This window comes from Heterocephalus glaber, unplaced genomic scaffold (assembly GCF_053883595.1).
Source record: "Heterocephalus glaber isolate CG9 unplaced genomic scaffold, H.glaber_assembly_v1.0 deba00001141, whole genome shotgun sequence".
Lineage (NCBI taxonomy): Eukaryota > Metazoa > Chordata > Mammalia > Rodentia > Bathyergidae > Heterocephalus > Heterocephalus glaber.
This window is the reverse complement of record NW_028258201.1, coordinates 1,838,007-1,860,069: the sequence shown is the minus strand read 5'-3', so window position 1 is coordinate 1,860,069 and position 22,063 is coordinate 1,838,007. Positions and strand designations below refer to the sequence as shown.

The 22,063-nt window shown below is 38.8% G+C and overlaps 1 protein-coding gene across 4 annotated transcripts; it reads left to right on the top strand.

The window, feature by feature from the left end:
* The first annotated feature begins 1,918 nt into the window (after positions 1–1,918).
* Positions 1,919–10,030, top strand: LOC101698463 (HLA class II histocompatibility antigen, DP alpha 1 chain). Of its 4 annotated transcripts, XM_087210455.1 has the most exons (6): positions 1,936–2,126; positions 5,629–5,751; positions 6,330–6,575; positions 6,847–7,128; positions 7,305–7,455; positions 9,637–10,030. In XM_087210455.1, exons 1-6 carry the CDS (start codon positions 2,045–2,047, stop codon positions 9,638–9,640), a joined length of 888 nt encoding a protein of 295 aa, XP_087066581.1. In that variant the 5' UTR covers positions 1,936–2,044; the 3' UTR covers positions 9,641–10,030. The 4 variants fall into 4 exon arrangements, with proteins under 4 accessions (XP_021115696.1, XP_004846902.1, XP_087066582.1 ...); XM_004846845.4 differs by lacking the exon at positions 5,629–5,751 and having other exon boundaries at positions 1,923–2,126; XM_087210456.1 differs by lacking the exon at positions 9,637–10,030 and having other exon boundaries at positions 1,935–2,126; positions 7,305–7,459.
* Positions 10,031–22,063: the final 12,033 nt, after the last annotated feature.

The window sequence follows — 22,063 nt, the reverse complement described above, 5'->3', positions numbered from 1 at the left end:
GTTGGTCTTGGGAGGTACCAGGTACCCATGGTCTCTCCTCAGGACTGCCATGGGTTCAGCAGAGCTCAGTCTAAAGACCGTAAGAATCTACATAGACCATAAGCTTAGGAGCACGTACACAGCTGTAGCACCAAGTAAATCTGTGACTTGGAGGCCATTGTGTTTTTCGGACTTCGGTCCTTTCTGTTTTGCGTGGGGCCGACATAGCTGATCTTTACAGAAGCGATATTGAATACAAATGAGACAGACAGATCTGACATTGCTTTGGAATAGTCAAGTTCACAGAAAACAGAATAAAGAACCAAGGGGAAAAACCATCAGAGACCCTGCGCCCCCCAAAACATCTTACTCTGTTGTGTTTGTTGTGAATATTTTCTAACACTTTCAAAGAAAATTACCCTGTAGTTTACAAATTTGTAAATATGATCTTATTGAACCAAAAATTCTGATAAAGAACATGTCAAACTGGGGACATTTCTTTAACACAGATATTACAATGTAAATAAAACGCTAGCATATACAATGGAAGAGAAAAAAAGAATTGTTAGCATAAGGTGTCCATGAGGAATGAGGAGTCTGTATAGAATTGTGGAATTGTGGAATAAAATTGTGCTCAATTTCTTCAGTTAAAAGTGCTTGGGTTGAACCTCTTCTTTTCATTTATAGATGATTAGACAAATGCTTAACTCCTCAATGTCTTAGGTAATTTATTTTTAGAAGGGACATAAATAATACAGATTTCATGTGAGGGTCAAATTATATAATACTTGAAAAGCAGTAATTCTAACATCTCTCTGCAATAATCTCTTAATACTTAATTATTATTTATGCAGGGCAAGGCTGCCACAAAGCAAAAAAAATTAATATAGCATACTTCATTATTACATTAAATATCAAATGCTTTGTAACCTTACTTATGAATAACAAAGTACTTCAAGATAAAAAACTAAAACAAGATTAGAAAAGTATGTCAAATAAAATGTAAAACAAAAAAATGAATATTACTACTAAGAAGAAAGCATGAAGGAAATCACTCTTAAAAATAACATCTGGGCTTGGATGTGGCTCGCTGTTAGAGGGCTTTCCCCTGGCTTCAATCCTCAGCATCACAAAAGCAAACAAACAGAAAACAAAACAAAGAATCGAAAAGGACACTGAAAAGTTTCCACTGAAACACAAGATCAAAATAACGGCACATTGTTACCATATTCAATGTTATATTGAGTATTCTTATGTGAGAATAAAATAAAATTAATAGTAATTTAAAAAGAAAAAAAGATCATTTCAAACAACTTCCATGTCAGAAAAACTCAAACGATACGAAACATGGATAATAAGAACTATGTGAAAAACTCACTAGCAAAGGTCTCCAGAGATAGAAAAAAAATACTGATAGATCAAATGAATTCAAATTAATTAAGATCTCTGAAAGAAACTATTAAGCTTTTACATAAATAATTAAATGAACAGCATGTGTCTCAGCCAGGCGGGTCTGGGAAGAAGATTAATTACTTTTATTAGGTAGCGCAGTTACCCTTAGGTAACAGCAGGATATTTTTGTATCTTGATGAAATTTTAAAATTACTTAGAAAAATAGTGGACAAAAGAAAAATCAAAGACAATCTGGATGCATAGGGAGGAAATGAGGGTCAGGAACACAGAAAGACTAACCCTGTCACATAGCAGCATTTCGTATAAATCATTTGCCATCAGAAGTCGGTACAACTTATCTTTTCAACCTCTTTCTCCAGCTCTGAAAATGAGCTATGAACTGGAATTCCCCCGGCCTTTCTGGCTTCTAAAAACCCTCCCTTCTTCTCTACAGCTCCTTCCAGTTTTCTGTTTACCCAGCAACAGGGAGCGTCAGCTCTAGTTCTTCTCTGATTGGTTAGCCTAGCCATGCTGTTTCCTCTCCACCCCTTTAGTCTATTTTCAGCCCACAACTTCAGAGTTCTTTCTGTCCCCATCCTACCTCAGTTCTCTATCACTGTTCCTGTGTTCACAGTCCACGGTTGTGGAGCTCAGCGTGTGCCCTGAAGAGAGGATGTTCCAGGCCAGAGCTGTGATCCTGAGCACCCTCTTCCTGGCTTTCTTGCTGAGTCTCCAAGGAGCTGGGGCCATCAAGGGTGAGTGTTTGTTTAGGAGGACCTGAGAAGGTCAGGGTGAGAGGTGGGGCAGCTACTTGCTTTAGGAATAAGGGATTTAAAAGACTCCTTGATCTATTTTCCTCTGTGTCTTTTTTTTTTCATCCTATGAGGGTCACCTTTTTCCTTCTTGCTCTAATGATCCTACTAGCAATGGCAACCACAATTTACTAGGCAGCTTTTTAGTTTGTTTTCTCATTTACAACTCACAAGAACCTTCAGTGGAGGATATCAATTGCTTCACTTTGGAGATGAAGAAAACTGAAGCTCAGCAGGATTAATGTACTTTCCAGTGTAGTCCACCAAGTCAAAGAGCCAGGGTCTAAATCCAGACCCAATTCTGATGATCATAGTCTGTATTCTCTGGACTTCTGCATACAGTGACTCTTTAACTGACCCCCACAGAGACTTCCCACCCCTTGTATCTCTCCTGGACCCCCGGACTCTGCTTTGTGTGGCCTTTTTTGAGGGATTTAGAGGTATAGGTTGGAACCTAAGACCCTTACAGGATTTTTGTGGCTAGCTCACATGGCTTCTTCTTGCAAGACAGCATGGTTGACTATTTTTGTTCACCTTGAAATTTGGGTCTTGAGTCACCTAGGGAACAATTGGTACATTGACAGGTCTAGACTTTAGATAACCACAGGACTCAGCCAGGGATTATAAATTATGACAATGTTCCTTCTCCCTGATGCTGACATCAGGGTGCATCAAGCCAGTGAATGCTGTCATTTGAAAATGTGGTGATGTGAAGGATTAGAATTCATAACATTAAAGATGCAGCCCTTGGGCCGGGGATTTAGCTCAGTGGTTTTGCTGCCTGCTGTGCAAGCCCAAGGACCCGAGTCCGATCCCTGGTACAAAAAAAAAAAAAAAAAGATGCAGCCCTTAGCTTGCAGACAGTTTAATTTAAACTGAGGTGGTCCAGGAGTCAGTAGAAGTGAAGAGGACTTTATGCTAATGCTATAAAGAATCAGAAGTACCTGTTGCCCTGTTGATGGTCATTTGGGTTATTTTCAATGTTGTGTTTCAGTGTTGTGTTATAATAAATACCATAATGAATATATCTTCATACAGGTATGAAGACGTTTTAGGGTTCTTGATAGACATTACGCATTAACTCAGTGCCTAGGGATGTCCGTGTCCTCACTCTGTAGCTAAGCTTCTGAATTCTGTCTCCAGTCCATCCTGAGCTTACTCTCACCTCAACCATCAGTAACCTCTGTGTGAGATCAAACCTTTCAGGTACTTTTCAGTGTCTTGCTGACTTGCGTTCTTGGTAACATTTGCACTGTAATCTAGCTCTTTCTGATTACTTACTGGAACTTTGTTTTAGATCCTTCTTCAACACATTCTGTGCTTGTTTTTCCTGTTTATTTTTTGAGGGGAGGATCCTTCTTATTCTCCTTTGAAATTGCTTCTTAATTATCATGTTCCCCAGAGTTATACATCAGGTCTCTGCAATTCTTATTCTATGCACTCTTCTTGGAAAATTTCACTCAAACCCTCAGTTCTCTGGCTGAACCCCTCCCCTGGAGTCAGTCACCAAGTATAACATCTGTATTATTGCTACTCGATGATTTTATGTATTTTAGATGCAAAATGCTCCACACTGAATTTCATATCTTTTCTCAATCACACTGTCTTCCTTTATTACTTTTTAAACTAGTGGAAGCAAGATGATTTCATTGGGTTGAGAAGATGTTGGTCAAAGGATACAAAATTTCAGCTAGATAGGAGGAATAAGTCCAAGATATGTATTGTACAACTTGGTGACTCTAGCTTAATAACAATACTTTGTTTTTTATTCAGTAAGGTATGTACTGGGGCTGGGGATTTAGCTCAGTGATGCCACAGCCTGTCTCACAAGCACAAGGTCCTGAGTTTGATCCCCGGTACCAAAAAAAAAGGTATTTATTTAGTATTTGATATCTAGTATAGATTTGTAAATGCCAGAAACACACTTTTACAGTCAGACAGTAACATACATATATTTTGAGTGTACAATTTGATGAGTTTTGACAAAGATACACACTCGTGTGTATGCACATGTAGAAAATCTCCATCCCAGAAAATTCCTTCACACTCCTCTGCAGTCATTTCCACACCCTTGGCAACTCTTGATCTGATTTCTGTCCTTATAGATGAGTTCTGCTAGTTTTAGAACTTCATAGAAATAGAATCATACATGTCCTTTTATATTTCTGGCTTACCTATCTCAATGTAATATTCCTTTTTTAAAATTAATTTTATTGGTACAGTTTAAATATACATGGCAATCACACTCATCAAAGGGAATCTGTACCTGTACGTGGCCTATCTTGGTTCCTCTTTTTCTCCCAGTCCCTTCCCCTCCTTTCAACCCCTCCTTTCCCTCTTATTTACAAAAGTTTTGTTTCTATTTTTTCTCTTCTTTCTCGATTTTTCCTCTTCCTTTCCCCCCTCCCCCTTCACAGTTTCTCTTTCCTTTTGAACAGTTTCTTCCTATTTCATATTATCTACTATACATTTTGTCCTTATTTGCTCTTTCAGTTTCTCACACCAGAAAGAATGTGATATTTACACATATGTATCCAATTTATTTCACTTAAGAGTATAATCTCAAGTTGCATCCATTAAGCTATAAATGTGTCAAGTTTATCTTTCTTTGTGGCAGAGTAATACTCCATTGTATATAAAAACCAGACCTTTTTTATCCATTCATTGGTTGATAGGCATTTGGGTTGCTTCCACAATTTAGCTATTACAAACTGTGCTGCTATAAACATGAGTGCACATATATCACTGTGGTATGATACTTTTAGTTCTTTTGGGAAGAGAGCCAGCAAGGGAGTAGCTGGGTCAAATGGGACTTCTAATCCTAATTTTTTTTTTTTTTGGTACGGGGATCAAACTCGGGACCTTGTGCTTGTGAGGCAGGTGGCGGGACCACTGAGCTAAATCCCCAGCCCTAATCCTAATTTTTTTTGGAAGTATAAATTGCGTTAGTTTAGTTTTTTTACTCTCCAACATTTACAGAGCCCTCGTATGTGCTTATATTGTCCAAACTCTGAGGCACAAAAATGAATACAATTTGTAATGGTTGAAAGGCCAGTTTATCTAAATGCATTAAATAGCAACCTATACCAAAGGTACTGAGATTGGGAGAGTGTACTGTGTTTTGTTTTTTTTTCCCTAATCCTAATTTTTTGAGGAATCTCCACACTGATTTCCACAGTGGTTGCACCAGTCTGCACTCCCACCAACAGCAGAGAAGAGTTCCTTTCTCTCCACAGTCCTGCCAACATTTGAATAACAATACTTTGTACCCTTAAAAATCACTGAGAATGGATTTTAAATGCTCTCACCACAGGAAATAATAGATGTATGAGGTTGTACATGTGTTAATTAACTTTACTTAGCCATTTCATGAAACATGTTTCAAAACAGTGTGTACAGAATAAATATACATTTTCAATTTGTTAATTAAAAATAATTTTACAAGTGACAAAAGGAAGAGAGAGAGAGAGACGGACAGTTGCATTGACCAGCCGAAGAATCAGAAAGTTATACGGAACTTTTCCAACTCTATTACCACCTGTATCCTGTATCACTCACCAAGTCTTGGGTATATAATCTCTTAATGTCAATCACATTTAATTCACTTCCCTCTTCTTTTTGTCAATCTGCTCACTTCCTCTCGTCTCATTACTCAAGCACCACTGGTCCAGCCTTTTCCATTAGCCTGCCTCTCTCTCTCTATATATATACATATATATTTTTATGTATGTATGTATGTATTTATTTATTTATTTTTTGTACTGGTGATCGAACTTGGGACCTTGAGCTTTTGAGGCAGGTGGGGGAACCACTGAGCTAAATCCCCGGCAGCCTCTCTTTATATATTAATAGATCTTTTAAAAATTTTTTATTAGGGCCGGGGATTTAGCTCAGTGGCACCATGCCTGGCTTGCAAGCACAAGGTCCTGAGTTCTATCCCTGGTGCCAAAAAAATTTTTTTATTAGTACGTGATTACAGTGCGTAATGATTACATTTATTGTGGGAAGTTGATACATGTACGTCTTAATTTTCTTTTCTTCTTCACCCCCTTCCTTTCCCCTCCGTCTTGATTCATTTTTGTGTCTCCAGAACTTACATATTCATTTTTACACTTTGTTGTGTTTTTCTCTGTTTCCTTTATGCAGCGGACCATGTCTCAACTTATGCCATATTTGCACAAACCCACAGCCCATCAGGGGAGTATATGTTTGAGTTTGATGAGGATGAGCAGTTCTATGTAGATCTGGACAAGAAGGAGACCATCTGGCATCTGCCGGAGTTTGGACGAGCCTTTAGCTTTGATGCTCAGGGTGGATTGACTAATATTGCTATAGCAAATTCAAACTTGAATATTCTGATCAAGAGGACCAACCGTACCCAGGCACCCAATGGTACTGCCTCTCTTTACTTCTTTCTCTTTTAGTCATCTGGGAAGGGATGGGAGGGCCCCATCTGGGACATCTAGGTGGCACTACCGAGTGATGCCCATGGGCTTCTTCCAAGAGAAATGGTGACTGAGTGCAGCCCATCAGTGGAATGAGACTCCTGGCTCTGATTCTGGAACCAAGGGTAACATAAAGTCTGAGCCCGAGGTAGATGGCACCCAAGGTGGAGCCTCTGTGATTCACCCTGGGCCGCTCACCGGGTTTTGTCCTCTCTTAGATCCTCCTGAGGTGATTGTGTTTCCCAAGGAGCCCGTAGAGCTGGGCGAGCCCAATGTCCTCATCTGCCATGTGGACAGGTTCTTCCCACCTGTGCTCAATGTCACCTGGCTTCGGAATGGGCAGCCAGTCACTGTGGGTGTTTCCGAGAGCATCTTCCTGCCCCGCACAGACTACAGCTTCCACAAGTTCCACTACCTGACCTTCCTTCCCAACACTGAGGACGTCTACGACTGCAAGGTGGAGCACTGGGGCCTGGACGAGCCGCTCCTCACGCACTGGGGTACAGAGCCTCACTTCCCCTCTGTGAGCCCCATTCCTGGGACCCGGGAGGCAGCCTCCCCTTGCCCCTCACCCTACTGTGCCATCAGGTGGTCTATGGCCTTCAGGCTCCATGCTCACCCAGGCCAGCCCCATCTGTAGCACACATTCTGACCCCAAATCTTCATTTTTCCACAGAGCCCCAGGAGCCCATCCAGGTGACAGAGACAATGGAGACCGTGGTCTGTGCCCTGGGCCTGGTCGTGGGCCTGGTGGGCATCACTGTGGGGACTGTGCTCATCATCAGGGCTCTGCAATCCAGTCGCGACCCCCGGGCCCAGGGTCCCCTGTGAGTTATTATGGAGTTGGGGCTCTTAGGACAGAGGAAAAGAAGGGGGAAACCTAGTGTTGTATCTAAAGAAAGGAGGAAAAACGCTATTTGATAAGGTACACGTTGATCTATTATTGGATTAACAGCACAGAGCTGCGAAACAACAACACTGATAATTTACTGAGAACAATATGCAGAGGCGCTATTCTGGGCATTTACCTTAATCCATTTTATACTCACAAGTAATGTATGTGAGGTAGGTAGTGCTGTTGTCATCATTCAACACACCAGAGATACTTGTATCTTCTCATATACACAGCAGCATTCCATAGCTGGAAGTTGTGAAGTGAGCATTTGAATCCAGGAAGATTAGATCCAAAGCTGTTGGCTTAGTCATTGTCCTGAGCGACTTACTTTATAAAGAAAATGCAAAGTCCGAACTCCCCAAGAGCCAGGTCGATGTCTATGCATAATCACAACACGGTGTGACAGGTGCCTAATACACTGTTTGCTCTCTCTTCTTGGGTCACTGAATGGTAAAACTCACACAAAAATGCCCCTTCTGGGACTTCAGATTTAAAAAATTTCTCATAACACATTTATCATTGCATATTTATATTTTTATGTTTTCATACTTGTTTCCCATTAGATAGTATCTCCCCGTGATGATGACCACCTCTTACTCCTTATCATCACCCTCACGGTTCATGCTGGACCCAGGTGCCAAGGGCGAAGTCAGTCACACTGCTCAGTGGAGGATTCTATCACGATGCCTCCAAGTTCTCTGTCTTGATGTGTTTGTTCTCTCTATCTTCAGTCTTTACGTGCATATCTAAGCCCAATCCCAGCCTATAGGTAAACATTCTAGTGGATTTGATGAGTTTTCCTTGATTTGTATATATCTTGTATAACACATAGCATTATTCAGTATACATACTTGGTAATTAACCAATGTAGTATTATATTATAGATCTAAGTGTGTGCATATAGTCTGTTGCTTTCAGATGTTCCATAGTATTTTACATTATCCCCCCATCTGTCTGTATTCCACCTGGAGAATCTGGATTATTTCTGGTTCTCCACAGCACAAGCACGGTTGGCATTCTCACAGGGACCTCGTTCCTGGAATGTACGTGTCCCAGGAAGCCGCGCGGGGTGGCTTGGGATGCAGCTGTTCTGCTTGTTCCAGCACCGCCTGTCTGCTCCCTGCGGGGCTGCACTAACCTGTATTTCCTTCACCTCTACCTGAAATCTGCAGATCTAAAATCCATGGCAACGTTGGACATTATTAGTTTTCCAAATTTTTTTGCCAGTTTTATGCATGTAAAGGAATATGCTGTTTGTATTTGCATTTCTTTAATTACTTCAATTGGAACTACTTCTGTACTCGCTAGCCACTTGGGAGTTCCTTTTTTGTAAATTTCTGATTCACATCCTTTGTCCATTTTGTACATTGGGCCCCTATCTTGTTCTTTTTGATTTGCAAGAGATCTTTATGCCGTCTTCCTAGTAGTCCCATGTCAGTTTTTGGCATTTCAAATGTTTTCTTCCAATCTAACTTTTGGCAACTTCTTTCTTGATTTCCTTTGTTGAAGAGAAATCCTTAGTACTTTTAAAATCAACTACATCAATATTTCTGTTTTTTGCTTTTGTGATTTAAAAATGTTCTCCCTGTAAGGAGGTCTCAGTCTTAAAATATCTCTTACAGATTAAAATTTCTCATTCAGTTTCTTGATTTTTTGGGGAATAACTTGATTTATCTCTATGTGGTAGATAGTTTTTCAACAACTTTTCTCCGTAAGTTTTTGGTGTCTCTTTATTGTGTTGAAAGTTCCCATTATATGTGGCTCTGTATCTGAGTTCTGTTTTATTCCAAAGATTTATTTGCCTCTTCTGTGACAGTGTCCTAATGTGTTAATATCTGATAGGATAAATTCCTTCTCTTTTAGTTTTCTTTGTTCAAACATTTCTTATTTCATACAAATTTTAAATGAGATGTATCAGGTGTCCCGAACTCCTTAACTCCTAACTGCTGCTCATCAGGAAGCACCAGGACATGTTCAGGGAGAGCCACCTTCTCCCTGGGACCTAAGAAGGGCAGAGAAATGTGGGAATTAGGTGTAAAGTGGATGGGGAAGGTGTGTCTGAGCTTAGAGACCTGAACCCAAGGATGACATCTGTAACTGTGTCTTGCTGCAGGTGACGAAATTCCTGAAAAGAAGATTTAGGAAAAATTTGAATTCCAAGTTCTCTCCAAACTGTAGTCTCAGCTTAATTCTCAATTCCTGGGCTCTCCATTCCACTGACCAACTTTCTTGAAGACCCTTCAAGTCTATGGCTCTGCTATCCTGAACTCACCTAATCTCGTCTGAAGACACTTCAAGTCCTTATTTGTGACCTTAAAGCAATTAGTCCTTAGTAATTAGTCCCAACAAATAGAAGGTAATGGATCAGTGTTAATAGTTCCACAGCACTGGTGTGAAGATCATCGCTCTTCTGGGGTTCATATCCTCTGGTTTCCTCTCCAAAGCCATTCTCTGCCCCCTTCCTGAGTATACCGAGGCCAATAAAGTCTTCAGTTTTTCAGAGCCAACAGAGCCTGAGTTCTTCTTGTTAAAAATCTAGGACTGGGTCATATATGACCCATATGTTATGAAGGTGTGGTTTCAGAGTGGCTTACAGATGTAGCTATTATAAATTCTGACTTCACCAGGGTGTAACGCCTGAGAATTTTGATTTACCCCTGGGTTATTCATGAAGTACAAGACAGGGTTTGGTGAAGAGAGGATATTGGGAGAAATTTTGCTTGGATTAAGATGTGATTTGATGTAGTTTGAAGACTGCAGTGATTGAATCTCTAAGTGAAGAGGTTTGGTCTGTCTCAGCCAAGATGTCAGGCTGACCTGGATCCCAGTCACTACCCTTGAGCTTTCTCCCCATGTCTAGATTGTAACTAAGCTGACTGCCCATGGATTATGTTTTTCAAATGATGAACTATGATCTAGCAAAGAAAATAAGAAAGCACCCTCATTCATTCCAGTTTATACCTGCTGCATCACTCTATGTTGGAAGACTTAAGTTACAATAATCAGAGTTTAGAACCCAAGGTTTGAGAAAAACAGTGCTGAAAATGGAATAAAAATATCTTATTTGAGCAAGATTTTATTTATTTACAGAACATTTTCTAGATGTTAATATGAAAGCATGAGGTGAAAATGCAGACAAATATAAAAGGTTTTTCTATTTTTGTCTAAAAAAATTTAAATAATTTTAAAAAGTAACAATTATTTTTCATGTTTATAACATAACTAAGGTAAAATATATGACAACTGCACAACAAATAAGTGGGGAAAATGTAAATATGGTGTTATATTGTTCTTGCATATTATTATTTGAAGGTAGAATTATTAACTTAAAGATAAATATTTTAAACACCACAGCAACTACTAAAAAGATATTTAGTTTGTAAGCCAATGAAGAAGATAAAATGGAATAGTAAACACAATCCAAAATAAAGAAGTAAAAGACAAAATGAAAGCAAATTATAAGACAGAGTTAAAGACAATGAAAGCAACAATTGAAATAATTGTATATCATTTAAACCCTAAAGACAAAGATTGTCAAACTATACCTAAAAGGGTAATTCAGCCGAATGCTGTCTACACAATACCCACCCTAAAAATGAAAACAGACATAGGTAAAAAGTTTTTAAAAAGGGAAAATAATGCTAACAGTGGGAATGTTGGTAGCTGTGTTAACGTCAGAAAGATCGGATTTCAGAATAAGGACTCTCCCCGTGGATAAAGGTGGACAGTCCATGAGCATACAAAGATAATCCATCAAGAACATATTGCAATCCTAAATTATGTATCCACCTGGTAAAAAACTTCAAAGTACATGACACATACAAGCAGAAATAAATTCAATTATCTTTTAATATTTCAGCAGAATTGTCTCAGTAAACAGAACAATTAAACAACCCAAACAATCAGTACATGGAATATTTGAACACCATAATCAACCAACCAACATTACCTAATTGACATTATTCTGCTGTTACATATAATAGTAGCAATATATACTTTATTTTAATTAATTAATTAATTAATTTCTCTTTTTGGTACCGGGGCTCAAACTCAGGTCCTTGCGCTTGCGGGGTAGGTGGTGGAACCACTGAGCTAAATTCCTGGCCCCATATTTTATTTTTAAATGAACATAAAACATCCAGCTGATAGGCCATACTCTGGGTCTTAAAACAAACTCAGTAAACTTGGGAGTTTGAAATTGTATAGAGTATATTTTCTGATCACTACAGAATTAAATTAGAAGCTAGTGATAGAAAAACATCTGGAAAATCCCAAATATTTGGAAATTGAAAAAGCAAGCTTCTAAATAGCACCTGCACTATAGAAGCGTTGGGAAGAAAATTAGAACATACTTTGAATTGGACAAATATATCAAAATCTGTGTGATACATAATTGGAGGGTAATTTATAGCTTTACAAATTTAGAAAAGAGGAAACCACTAAAAATCTATGATCAATCCCCAGTACCAAAAACAAACAAAAAAAGCCAGAGATACTCAGGGAAGATCAACCAGAAGCACAGGTAATTGAAGTGGTGAAGGGACTTACACCTTGATACAGAAAATTAATTTGAAAGAAGATACATGTAGCTCAAACCACACATTTGGGTAGTGGTTAAAACAAGGAAAAGCCGCTCTGCCAGGGCCGGTCCGCGTGGCCCCACCTTCACTCAGCGCAGGAGCAGCCATCTTGAGAACTTCCCGAGCATCCTGAGGGAATTTGCTGCAGAGCCTGGTCTCCTGGGATAGACGCTGGGTACGTGGGTTCCTTCTCCCAGACAGTCTCTCTCTCTCCGGCATCCCACATCAATCCTGGGCCAACTGAGTCCCCACTGAGCCTCCACTGACTGCGCCAGCCCACTTGAGTCTCCTCCTGGTGCTCTGAGCTGGTCCCGCATCCACCAGTCTCCACCTGGCTCCCTGCCCGAGTCTCCCCCTGGAGTCCCATCTAGTGTCCCATGCCAGTTCTGGGGCCACCTGAGTCTCCACCTGAACCCCCCCCCCCCGAGTCTCAGCCTGGCACCCCACACCTCTAAGTCGGCTACAACTCCTTGAGAGAAGAGAGTCCGTAAGCCAAGACTGGAGTCAATTTTAGTATATGTGCTGCCGAAGCGAGCATGAGACTGGAGCCAAATTGTGCCTGCTGGCTGGGGGTGGGGGACTGAAAAGAGGAGACGTTCATGTGGTTGCATTCAAGCAGACCGCAACTAATGTAAGAAGGGGATTACATGGGCACACAGGCTATATGGCACAGTGAACACATGTATGCGCTCTTTCTGGAGCGTGTGAATTGGGTCTCCATTGGCTCTTTGCTGTTACTTTGCTTTCCTTCTGTTTTCTCTTTTTCGCATTGATTTAGTAGTTGCTCTCTCCCTTCTCCTCTCCCAATTCTAGCATCTGTTGCAACATTAATTGCTTATTTTTTTCTTGTTTCTCCTACTTTCTAACATCCTCTCAAGTCTTTTTGGAATACTGTGCTCTTTCTCACTCACCTCCCCATTTTCTCCTATGACCCTTCTGGCCTCTCTATTCTATTCTCTTCACTCTCCCTTATCTTACTCAGTCCTTGTCTTCCCTAGCTTCTTCTTCACCTTACAGGTGCACCAATATTACAGCAGGTTCTGACAACTTTGTAGCTCTCCTCAATCCCAAATTACCTCCCCCTGCATCCTGCCCTCCCTGTATTTTCTCTAATCCCTCAACACTAGCCCTGCATCCCAAATATAAAAGACCTCCAACAGAACCTGATGCCCTAGCCATTTTTTACCTTTGATTATTTCTCCTAAGTCTCCCGCGACTGATTCACATGCCTCTTTCACCCATCCCTCCATCTCTTCTCTTTCCTTCACCCTCTACGTCTTAGACTACTAATAGCAATGTAGTATAAGCTACAAAGCATATGAATAAAGAGTATATCTGTAAATATGGGGTATTACACATATGAGCAGTGTATGGTTGGATTTGTTGATACTGTTATAAGCAGTAGTAATTCCTTCCTCGCAACACAGTATCAGGGCCCAAACCATTTAACTTAAGTAGCTGAAGGGGTGAACACTCTCTGGTCAAATAAAGCAGTGAATATATCATCAAAAGACAGACTCTAACTGAAAAGATCCTCATATCAACTATAATCTCTCCTCACTTTACTAGATATCAACCCTCAGCCCCAAAGAGAAAAATATATTTATATATACATACACAAAGGAACATGGAAAAACAAGAGAACAAAAGGCCTCCAAGGACTCCCAACTCTCCCAAGGTAGATCTAGGGGGCGCCGATGGAGAGGAAAGCAAATGGCAGGCTGTGGAGCTCTACAAAAAGTTTAAGAAGAGATGAAGAAACTTTCAAGTTCAGAGAGGATATGACCCAAAACTTTACAGAATTATCACTTAAAATGCCCAGTGTTGATTTGGGGAAAAAAATTAAAAAATTGAAAGAGCTGACCATGAAAGATTAATTCATCAAAGATATAGAATCCATGAAAATGTATCAGATAGAAAAACCTGAAATAAAACATATAGAATTCATAAATTGCAGAAATAACCAATGTGAAGACAGTGTCTCAAATTGAAAACAAAATGGTAAATTATGATGTACTCAGACAAGCCACAAAAAATAAAAGAACAAGAAAAAATTATCCAGAAGCTGCTAGATGACACTAAGAAGACCAGCCTAAGGCTAACTGGAGTTAGAGAAAAATTAGAAAATAACACAGACTGAATTATTAGTTCACAGAAATCATAATAGAAAAATTTCCCAAATATGAGAAAAGAGTTCAACACACAAGTAAGTGAGGCTTTCAGAACATCAAACAACCATGAAGAATAAAGAAGCTCACCATGACATATCATTTTTTTTTTTTTTAGTTTTTTGAGACAAGGTCTCACTATTAGTTCAGGCTGGCCTTGAATTCACTATGTAGCCCAGGCTGGCCTCGAATTCACAGCAATCCTCCTGCTTCAGCCTCCCAAGTACTGGGATTACAGTCATGTGCCACCATGCCCGGTAACATATCATTATTAAATTGCCAGATGTCCAACAACAAGACTAGACTTAAAAGCAGCCAGAGAACAACAACAACAAAACTACATGTAGAGTAGCTGAGTGACCTCTGTCTGCCACAGGGCCTTCAGAAGCAGCCTCAGCAGTGTGGAGAGGACTAGACTCATGGGGTGTGAGGCAGGACAGGCTTTGAAAAGGATCCTTCTGGGATCCCAAGCTCCTAGGGCAGAGAAGGTGAGCCAGTCCCAGAACCCAGAAGGAAGCTCCCCCTGTCGCCATCCCAAGCTACTAGGGCAGAGAAGCTGAGCTGGTCCCAGAACCCGGAAGGAAGCTCCCCCACCGCCATCCCAAGCTCCTAGGGCAGAGAAGGTGAGCTGGTCCTAGCACCTGGGAGGAAGCTCCCCCGCTGCCATCCCAAGCTCCTAGGGCAGAGAAGGTGAGCCAGTCCCAGAACCCAGAAGGAAGCTCCCCCACTGCCATCCCAAGCTCCTAGGGCAGAGAAGGTGAGCCAGTCCCAGAACCCAGAAGGAAGCTCCCCCGCTGCCATCCCAAGCTCCTAGGGCAGAGAAGGTGAGCCGTGAAGCACCCCCCCACACACCGTGGAAATGAGAAGACACGTAAACAAGTCTCAAAAACAGACTTCTGGATCACCTACAGCAACCCCAAAGGGAAACGAGATGGAACAATCTGATACTCAACCACCTGGACTATCTGAACTGGGAACAAAAGAGGATCTGGGAAAAATGAAATCAGAAATAATTACTCAGATAACAGCAAAGATTTTGCTCATGGTGCAAGACATGATTAATAAATCTAGAGAGGACACAGATAAAAAAATAGAGGATCTGAGGGATATGATGGAATCCCAACATAGGAAACAAATGGAATCCATAAAACAGATGCAAACAGATTTCCAGGAGATTAAAAACTCCATCGAAAGTCTGCGCAGCAGAATGAACCAATGTGAGGATAGAATTTCAGATGTAGAAGAAAAGATTGCAATTAGTGACCAGGAAAAGAAAAATTGCTTTAAAATTGTAAAGGAACATGAGAAATCAATCCAGCAGCTGCTAGACGATGCAAAGAAGAATAACATAAGACTGATTGGAGTCAATGAAGAAAGAGGAGAGAGTGCAGATGACATAAAAAAACTGTTCAAAGAAGTGATGGCAGAAAACTTCCCAAGGAGGGGAAAAGAACTTGACATACAGATAAGTGAAGCATATAGGACTCCAAATAGCCTTGATAAAAAGAATCTACACATAGGCTTATAATAATTAGGATTCCAGAAATCCAACAGAAGAACAAGTTCTACACACAGTGAGAGAAAAGAAACAAATCACATACAAAGGAAAGCCCATCAGAATCACAGCAGACTTCTCAGTGCAAACCCTCAAGGCAAGAAGAGCTTGGAGTGATGTATTTCAAGCCCTAAAGGGAAACAGCTTCCAACCCAGATTGATGTACCCTGCAAAACTATCTTTCAAAATTGATGGAGAAATAAGATACTTTCATGATAAAGAGCACCTCAGGAACTTCATGAATATCAAATTGGCACTCCAAAAAATTTTAGACAATACCCTAGGAAAAGACAATGAGGATCACAACCCCAGGAAACCCAGCAGAATGAATCCATTGGGCATGACAAATTAAACACAAAGGGGGAGAATCCAACAAAACGAAAAAGGACAAGGCTTTTAAAACTTTTAACTTCATCTTCCTAATGAGTGTATAATTCAGTCTTGTTATTGTACTGATTAGTATTTTTCTGATTCTAGAGTTGCACACCTTTCCTTGTGCTGTACTGGCTATTTATCATCTTATGTCTACTTTTTAATTGGGTTGTCTATTAATGAGCTCTAAGAATTCTTTATATATTCTGGTCATAGTTTATATGCATTGTAAATATGGTCTGTTTAAGGACTACTTTTCATTTTAATGATGTCATTTAAAGTTCTAAATTTTGATGGAATCTCTTTTTTTTTCTTTTTTCTGGTACTGGGGATCAAACTCAGGTCCTTGCGCTTTTGAGGCAGGTAGCAGAAGCACTGAGCTAAAGCCCCGGCCCATGATGGAATCTCATTTATCAATTTTTTTTCTTTTATACATCATGTCTTTTGTATACTAGGTAGTCCTTGCTTACCCTGAATTCATAAACATTTTCCCTTATAATTTCTTCTTAAAGTTTTATACTTTTAGGTTTTCATATTTAGGTTCATAGATCCTTTCAAGTTATTTTCATGTATGGAAATAAAGGGTTGAGGTTAATTTTTTATATATGGATACCAGGCGTTCTAGTGCCATTTGCTGAAAACACTATCTCTTCCTCGGCTCTTGAATTGAGTTTATATTCTATAAAATGCTAATGTTAAATAATCTTTCAAAACTCAGTGGACCATATATATGTGGCTCTATTTCTAGATTCTCTGTTTTATTCCAATGATCTATATGTCTTTCCTTACACCAACACTGCCTTGATTACTGTAGCTTTAGAAGAAGTCTTAAAATTAGGTACTAAACATCTTCCAACACTGTTTTTTTTTTTTTTTAACTTTTCTAGGTCCTTTGTACTCCTACATAACTTTTAAATTTCAATATCCAATTCTTCATTTATAACAAGTATACACAGACCTGAATTTTTATATATACCTTGTGTTTTCTAATCCTGCTAAATTCAAATACAAGCTCTAGGGGCTCCTAGAGCTTTCTTAGTATTTTCTCTGTAGATGATCATTTCATCTACACATAAAGATTTTGCTTCTACCTTGCCAATCCTATCCTAATTGTGTCATTTTATTGCCAGACTATTTTGGTGGGGCCTAGGTTTCAAAGTTTAATGGACAGATAAAGAGCAAGCATATCTGCCCTTGTTCCCCACTTTAAGGAGAAAGCTTTGTATCTGCTCCATTCATATAAGGCATTCTCGCTGGAAGTATGGAGTACATGTCTTTAATCTGTTGAGAAGGTTCTGTTCTACTTCTGGTCTCCTGATAGCTTTTACCATGAACAGCTGTAGAATTTAGTCCAATACTTTTTCTCCAACTAGTGACAGGATCATATGGCTTTTTCCTTTCCTTTGTTAAAATGATAACTTTGTCGGGGGTGGGGGCATCTTCTAATGCTGAACCAACACTGCCATCCCTATAACAAAACCACTTTCTACATCCTGCCAGATCTGACTTCTAACAGTTTGTTTTGTTAAACAAATTTCTATCTATGTTCATACTTTTTTCTTCTATTATCTTTATCCAGTTTTAGGATTAGCACAATGTTGATTTCCTAAAATGAGGGGAGAAGTGTTCCTTCTTTTTTCTGCTTTAATTTTTTGATATAATTTATCAGTTAAAATGTATACGAGCCTGCTGTTGTCATATAGGTAGGTTTTCAAGCTAGGAATATACTTTCTTTAATAGGTGCTATTCAAATTTTATATTTCCTCCAGAGGTAGTTTCATTAATTTGTCTTCCAAGGTACTTCCTAGAAGTTGTCAAATTTATTTCAAAACAGATTTTTGAAATATGCTTTCTATATCCTTTTAAATTCTGTAAAATCTGTGGTAATGTCTCCTAGATCTTGATATTATAATTTAAAAAATGTATAATTGATATTGTGTAACAGGAAGAAAAGGTCTAAAGGAGGAGGGGAAGTGGGAGGAGTAGGGGAAAGGAAAAAAGGGGAAAGAAAAAATATGAGAAAAGGAAAAAAATGGAATCAACGTCTTTCCAAATAGGGAAGGGTGGAGGGGGTGAAGGGAGGGCAAGGGAAGGGGAAAAAAAAGAACCAAGATACATCATGTAATGGTACAAGATCCCAGTGATGAATGTAACTGTATTTTATACCAAAAATGTACCAATAAACTTAATGGGGATAAAAAAAACTACATGTAAAGGTAAACCTATTAGAATTACAGCAGACTTCTCAGTACAGGAGAAGCTTGGAGTGAAGTATTTCAAGCCCTACAAGCAAACAATTTACAACTCAAATCAACATACCCAGTGAAGATTTTCTTTAAAATAGATGAAGAAATAAGGATATTTCATGTTAAAGAACAAGCAAGAAATTTGTGAATACTAAACCTTCACTTCAGAAAATACTCAAGAATATCTTAGACAGAAACAACAAAACCAATAAAGCTAAAAATCCAGATGGAATAATGAAAACATCAAGAAAGGACAAGGGATGAACAACAACAATAAAAAAATGACAGGAAGAGAAAAATGAAGGAGTCACCAACAGAGAAAGAGCACAAAGATAGCAAATAATCAACACCTCTCAGTAATATCTCTCAATGCTAATGCCTCAAGTCTCCAATTAAAGACAGAGATTAGCAGGCTGGATTGAAAAAAGAATCCAACAATCTATTGCATTTGAGAAACTCATCTAATCCAGAAGATACTTACAGACTAAAAATCCCTGCTCCCTGCTTTTCAGGGGTGGAAGAATGGAAAACAATATTTCATGCATCAGGACCCCCAAAACAAGGAGGGGTGGCAATTTTAATCTCAGGCAATATAAACTTCAAGCTAAAATGAGTAGAAGAGACAAAGAAAAGAAGGTTACTACATACTAGTCAAGGGAATAATTCAACAAGAAGAAATAACACTTAGAAATATTTATGTACTGAATACTGGAACACCTATCTTCATAAAAGAAATACTGCTGAACATAAAAGATCAAATAAATACTAACACAATCACAGTGGGGGATTGTAACACTCCACTTTTGCAAGGGGATAGAAAACTAAACAAACAAACAAAAAAGAAATATTAGAGCCGAACCATATCCTTAAACACATGGACTTAATAGATATCAAGAGAGTATTCCATACTACTACAGAGGAGTATGCATTCTTTTCTGCAACACATGGTACTTTTTCCAAAATAGGTCACATACTAGTCCACAAAACCTGCTTAAATAAATATAAATGAATCAAAATCACTCATGTTTACTATCAGGCCACCGTGCAATGAAAGAAATCAACCACAGAAGAAATCACAGAAAATTTAGAAGCACCCAGAAAACTAAAAACACACTCCTGAATACCCAACAAGTCACAGAAGAAATCAAGGAAGAAAGTAAAAAATTTCTGGAAGTTAACAACAATGCCTGTACAACACACTGGGACCCCCAGATGCAATGAAAGCAATCCTAAGAGAGAAGCTCATTGCAATCAGTGTTCACATTAGGAAAACAGAATGAGCTAAAAAAAAAAAAAAAAAAGTCTTATGAGGAAGCCTATGATACTTGAGAAACAACAACAATCCAGGCCCAAGCCAAAATTAAGGAGGGAAATCATAAAGATTAGAGTAGAAATCAATGAAATTGAGGCTAAAAAACAATACAAAGAATCAAAAGTCAAAGAGCTGGGGTTTTTTTTTGAAAGAATAAACAAAATCGATAAACCCTTAGCTAAACTTATGGAAAGAAAGAGAAAAGACTCGTATCAATTGATTAGAAATGAAAAAGGTGAAACCACAATCGACATCACCAAAATCCAGAAGTAGTAACTAATATGAAAAACTATATTCCAACAAACTGGAAAATCTTGAAGAAATGGACAGATTCCTAGACTCATGCAATTTACCAAAGATACTCAAGAAGAAAAAAATGTTCAACAACTCAGTGACAAGCAATGAAATTGATACAAAAAACCAAAAAACAAAAAACTTATGAACTAAAAAAAAAATCCCAGGACCTGATAGATTCACTGCTAAATTCTACAAAACTTTTAAGGATGTTATATCACCAATATTCCTCAAGCTCATCAAAGAAATTGGAAGGGATGGAGTGCTTCCAAAACTCGTTCATGGAAGCCAGCATCACTCTGATCCCAAAACCAGATAAAGGCCCAACTGAAAAGGAAAACTAAAGGTCAATCCCTTTAATGAACTCAGATGCAAAAATCTTCAGCAAAATATTGATGAATAGAATGCAACACATCATCAAAAAGATCACGCAGCATGAACAAGTAGGTTTTATTTCAGAAATGCAAGGAAGGTTCAAGATACGCAAATCAATAAATGTAATACACCACATAAACAGAAGCAAAGTCAAAACCATACTAGCATATCAATAGATGCATAAAAAGCTTTTGACAAAATCCAATAGCCCTGCATGATAAGGACCCTGAAGAAAATAGGTATATAAGGACTCTACTTGAATTTGATAAAAACTATTTATGACAAACCAATGGCCGACATCATATTAAATGGGGAAAAACTGAAAGCATTCCCTCTACAATCAGGAACAAGGCAAGGATGCCCACTATCACCAGTTCTTTTCAACATAGTACTTGAAACATTAGCCAGAGTATTCAGGCAAGAGAAAGAAATAAAAGGGATATATATATATATATATAAAGGAAGAACTCAAATTATCATTATTTTTAGGTGACTTGATAGTCTACATAGAACACCTAAAGAATTCCACCAAAAAACAGCAACGTAGCAGGATACAAAATCAACACAGAAAAAAATCAACACAGAAAAATCAATAGCATTTGTGTATACCAATAATGAACTCAATGAGAAGAAATTATAAAAAATACTATTCAGGATAGCATGAGGAAAAATTTAATACCAAGAAATTAACTTAGCTAAGGAACTGAAAGAACTCTACAAAGAAAGCTACAATACTCTGAAAAAGAAGCTGGAAGAGGACATTAGAAAATGGAAAGATGTCCCCTTGCTTTTAGATAGGCAGAACAAATATTGTCAAAATGGCCACACTCCCCAAACTATTACACAGATTCAATGGAATCCCAATCAAAACACCAAGAGCATCCTTCACAGATCTAGAGAAAACAATCCTAAAATTCATACAGAACCAGAAGACCCAGAAAAGCAAAAGCAATATTGGGTAACAAGAGCAAAGCAAGAGGCATCCCAATACCTGACTTCAAGCTGTACTACAAAGCAACAGTGACAAAAATGTCATGGTACTAGAATAGAACAGACATGTGGATCAATAGAACAGAATAGGGGATACAGAAACAACCCCAGACACATTCAGCTATTTGATCTGTGACATAGGTGCCAAAAGCATACAATGGGGGAAAGATAGCCTATTCAACAAATGGTGCTGGGAAAACTGGACATATGCTTGCAGATTGAAGCTAGACCCATATCTCTCACCATGTACTAAACTAAAAATGGATCAAGGATCTAATCCCTAAAGTAGAAACACTGAACCTACTGGAAGATAAAATAGATAAAACACTTGAAATCATAGGTGTAGGAAAGTAAAAGAACCCCAATTGTACAAGATATAACAGGAAGACACAACAAATGAAATTACATTAAATTTAAAAGCTTCTGCACACTAAAGGAATCAATTAGTAGAGTGAGGAGACAACCTACAGAACAGGAAAAATTTTTGCCAGCTACTCCTCAGACAAAGGACCAATATATCTAGAATATATAAAGAACTTGAAAAAAAAAAAGAGACCATGTAAAATAAAAGAACTAATCAAGAAATGGGCTAGGGCTGGGGATTTAGCTCAGTGGTTCTGCCTCCTGCCCTCCAAGTGCAAGGATCTG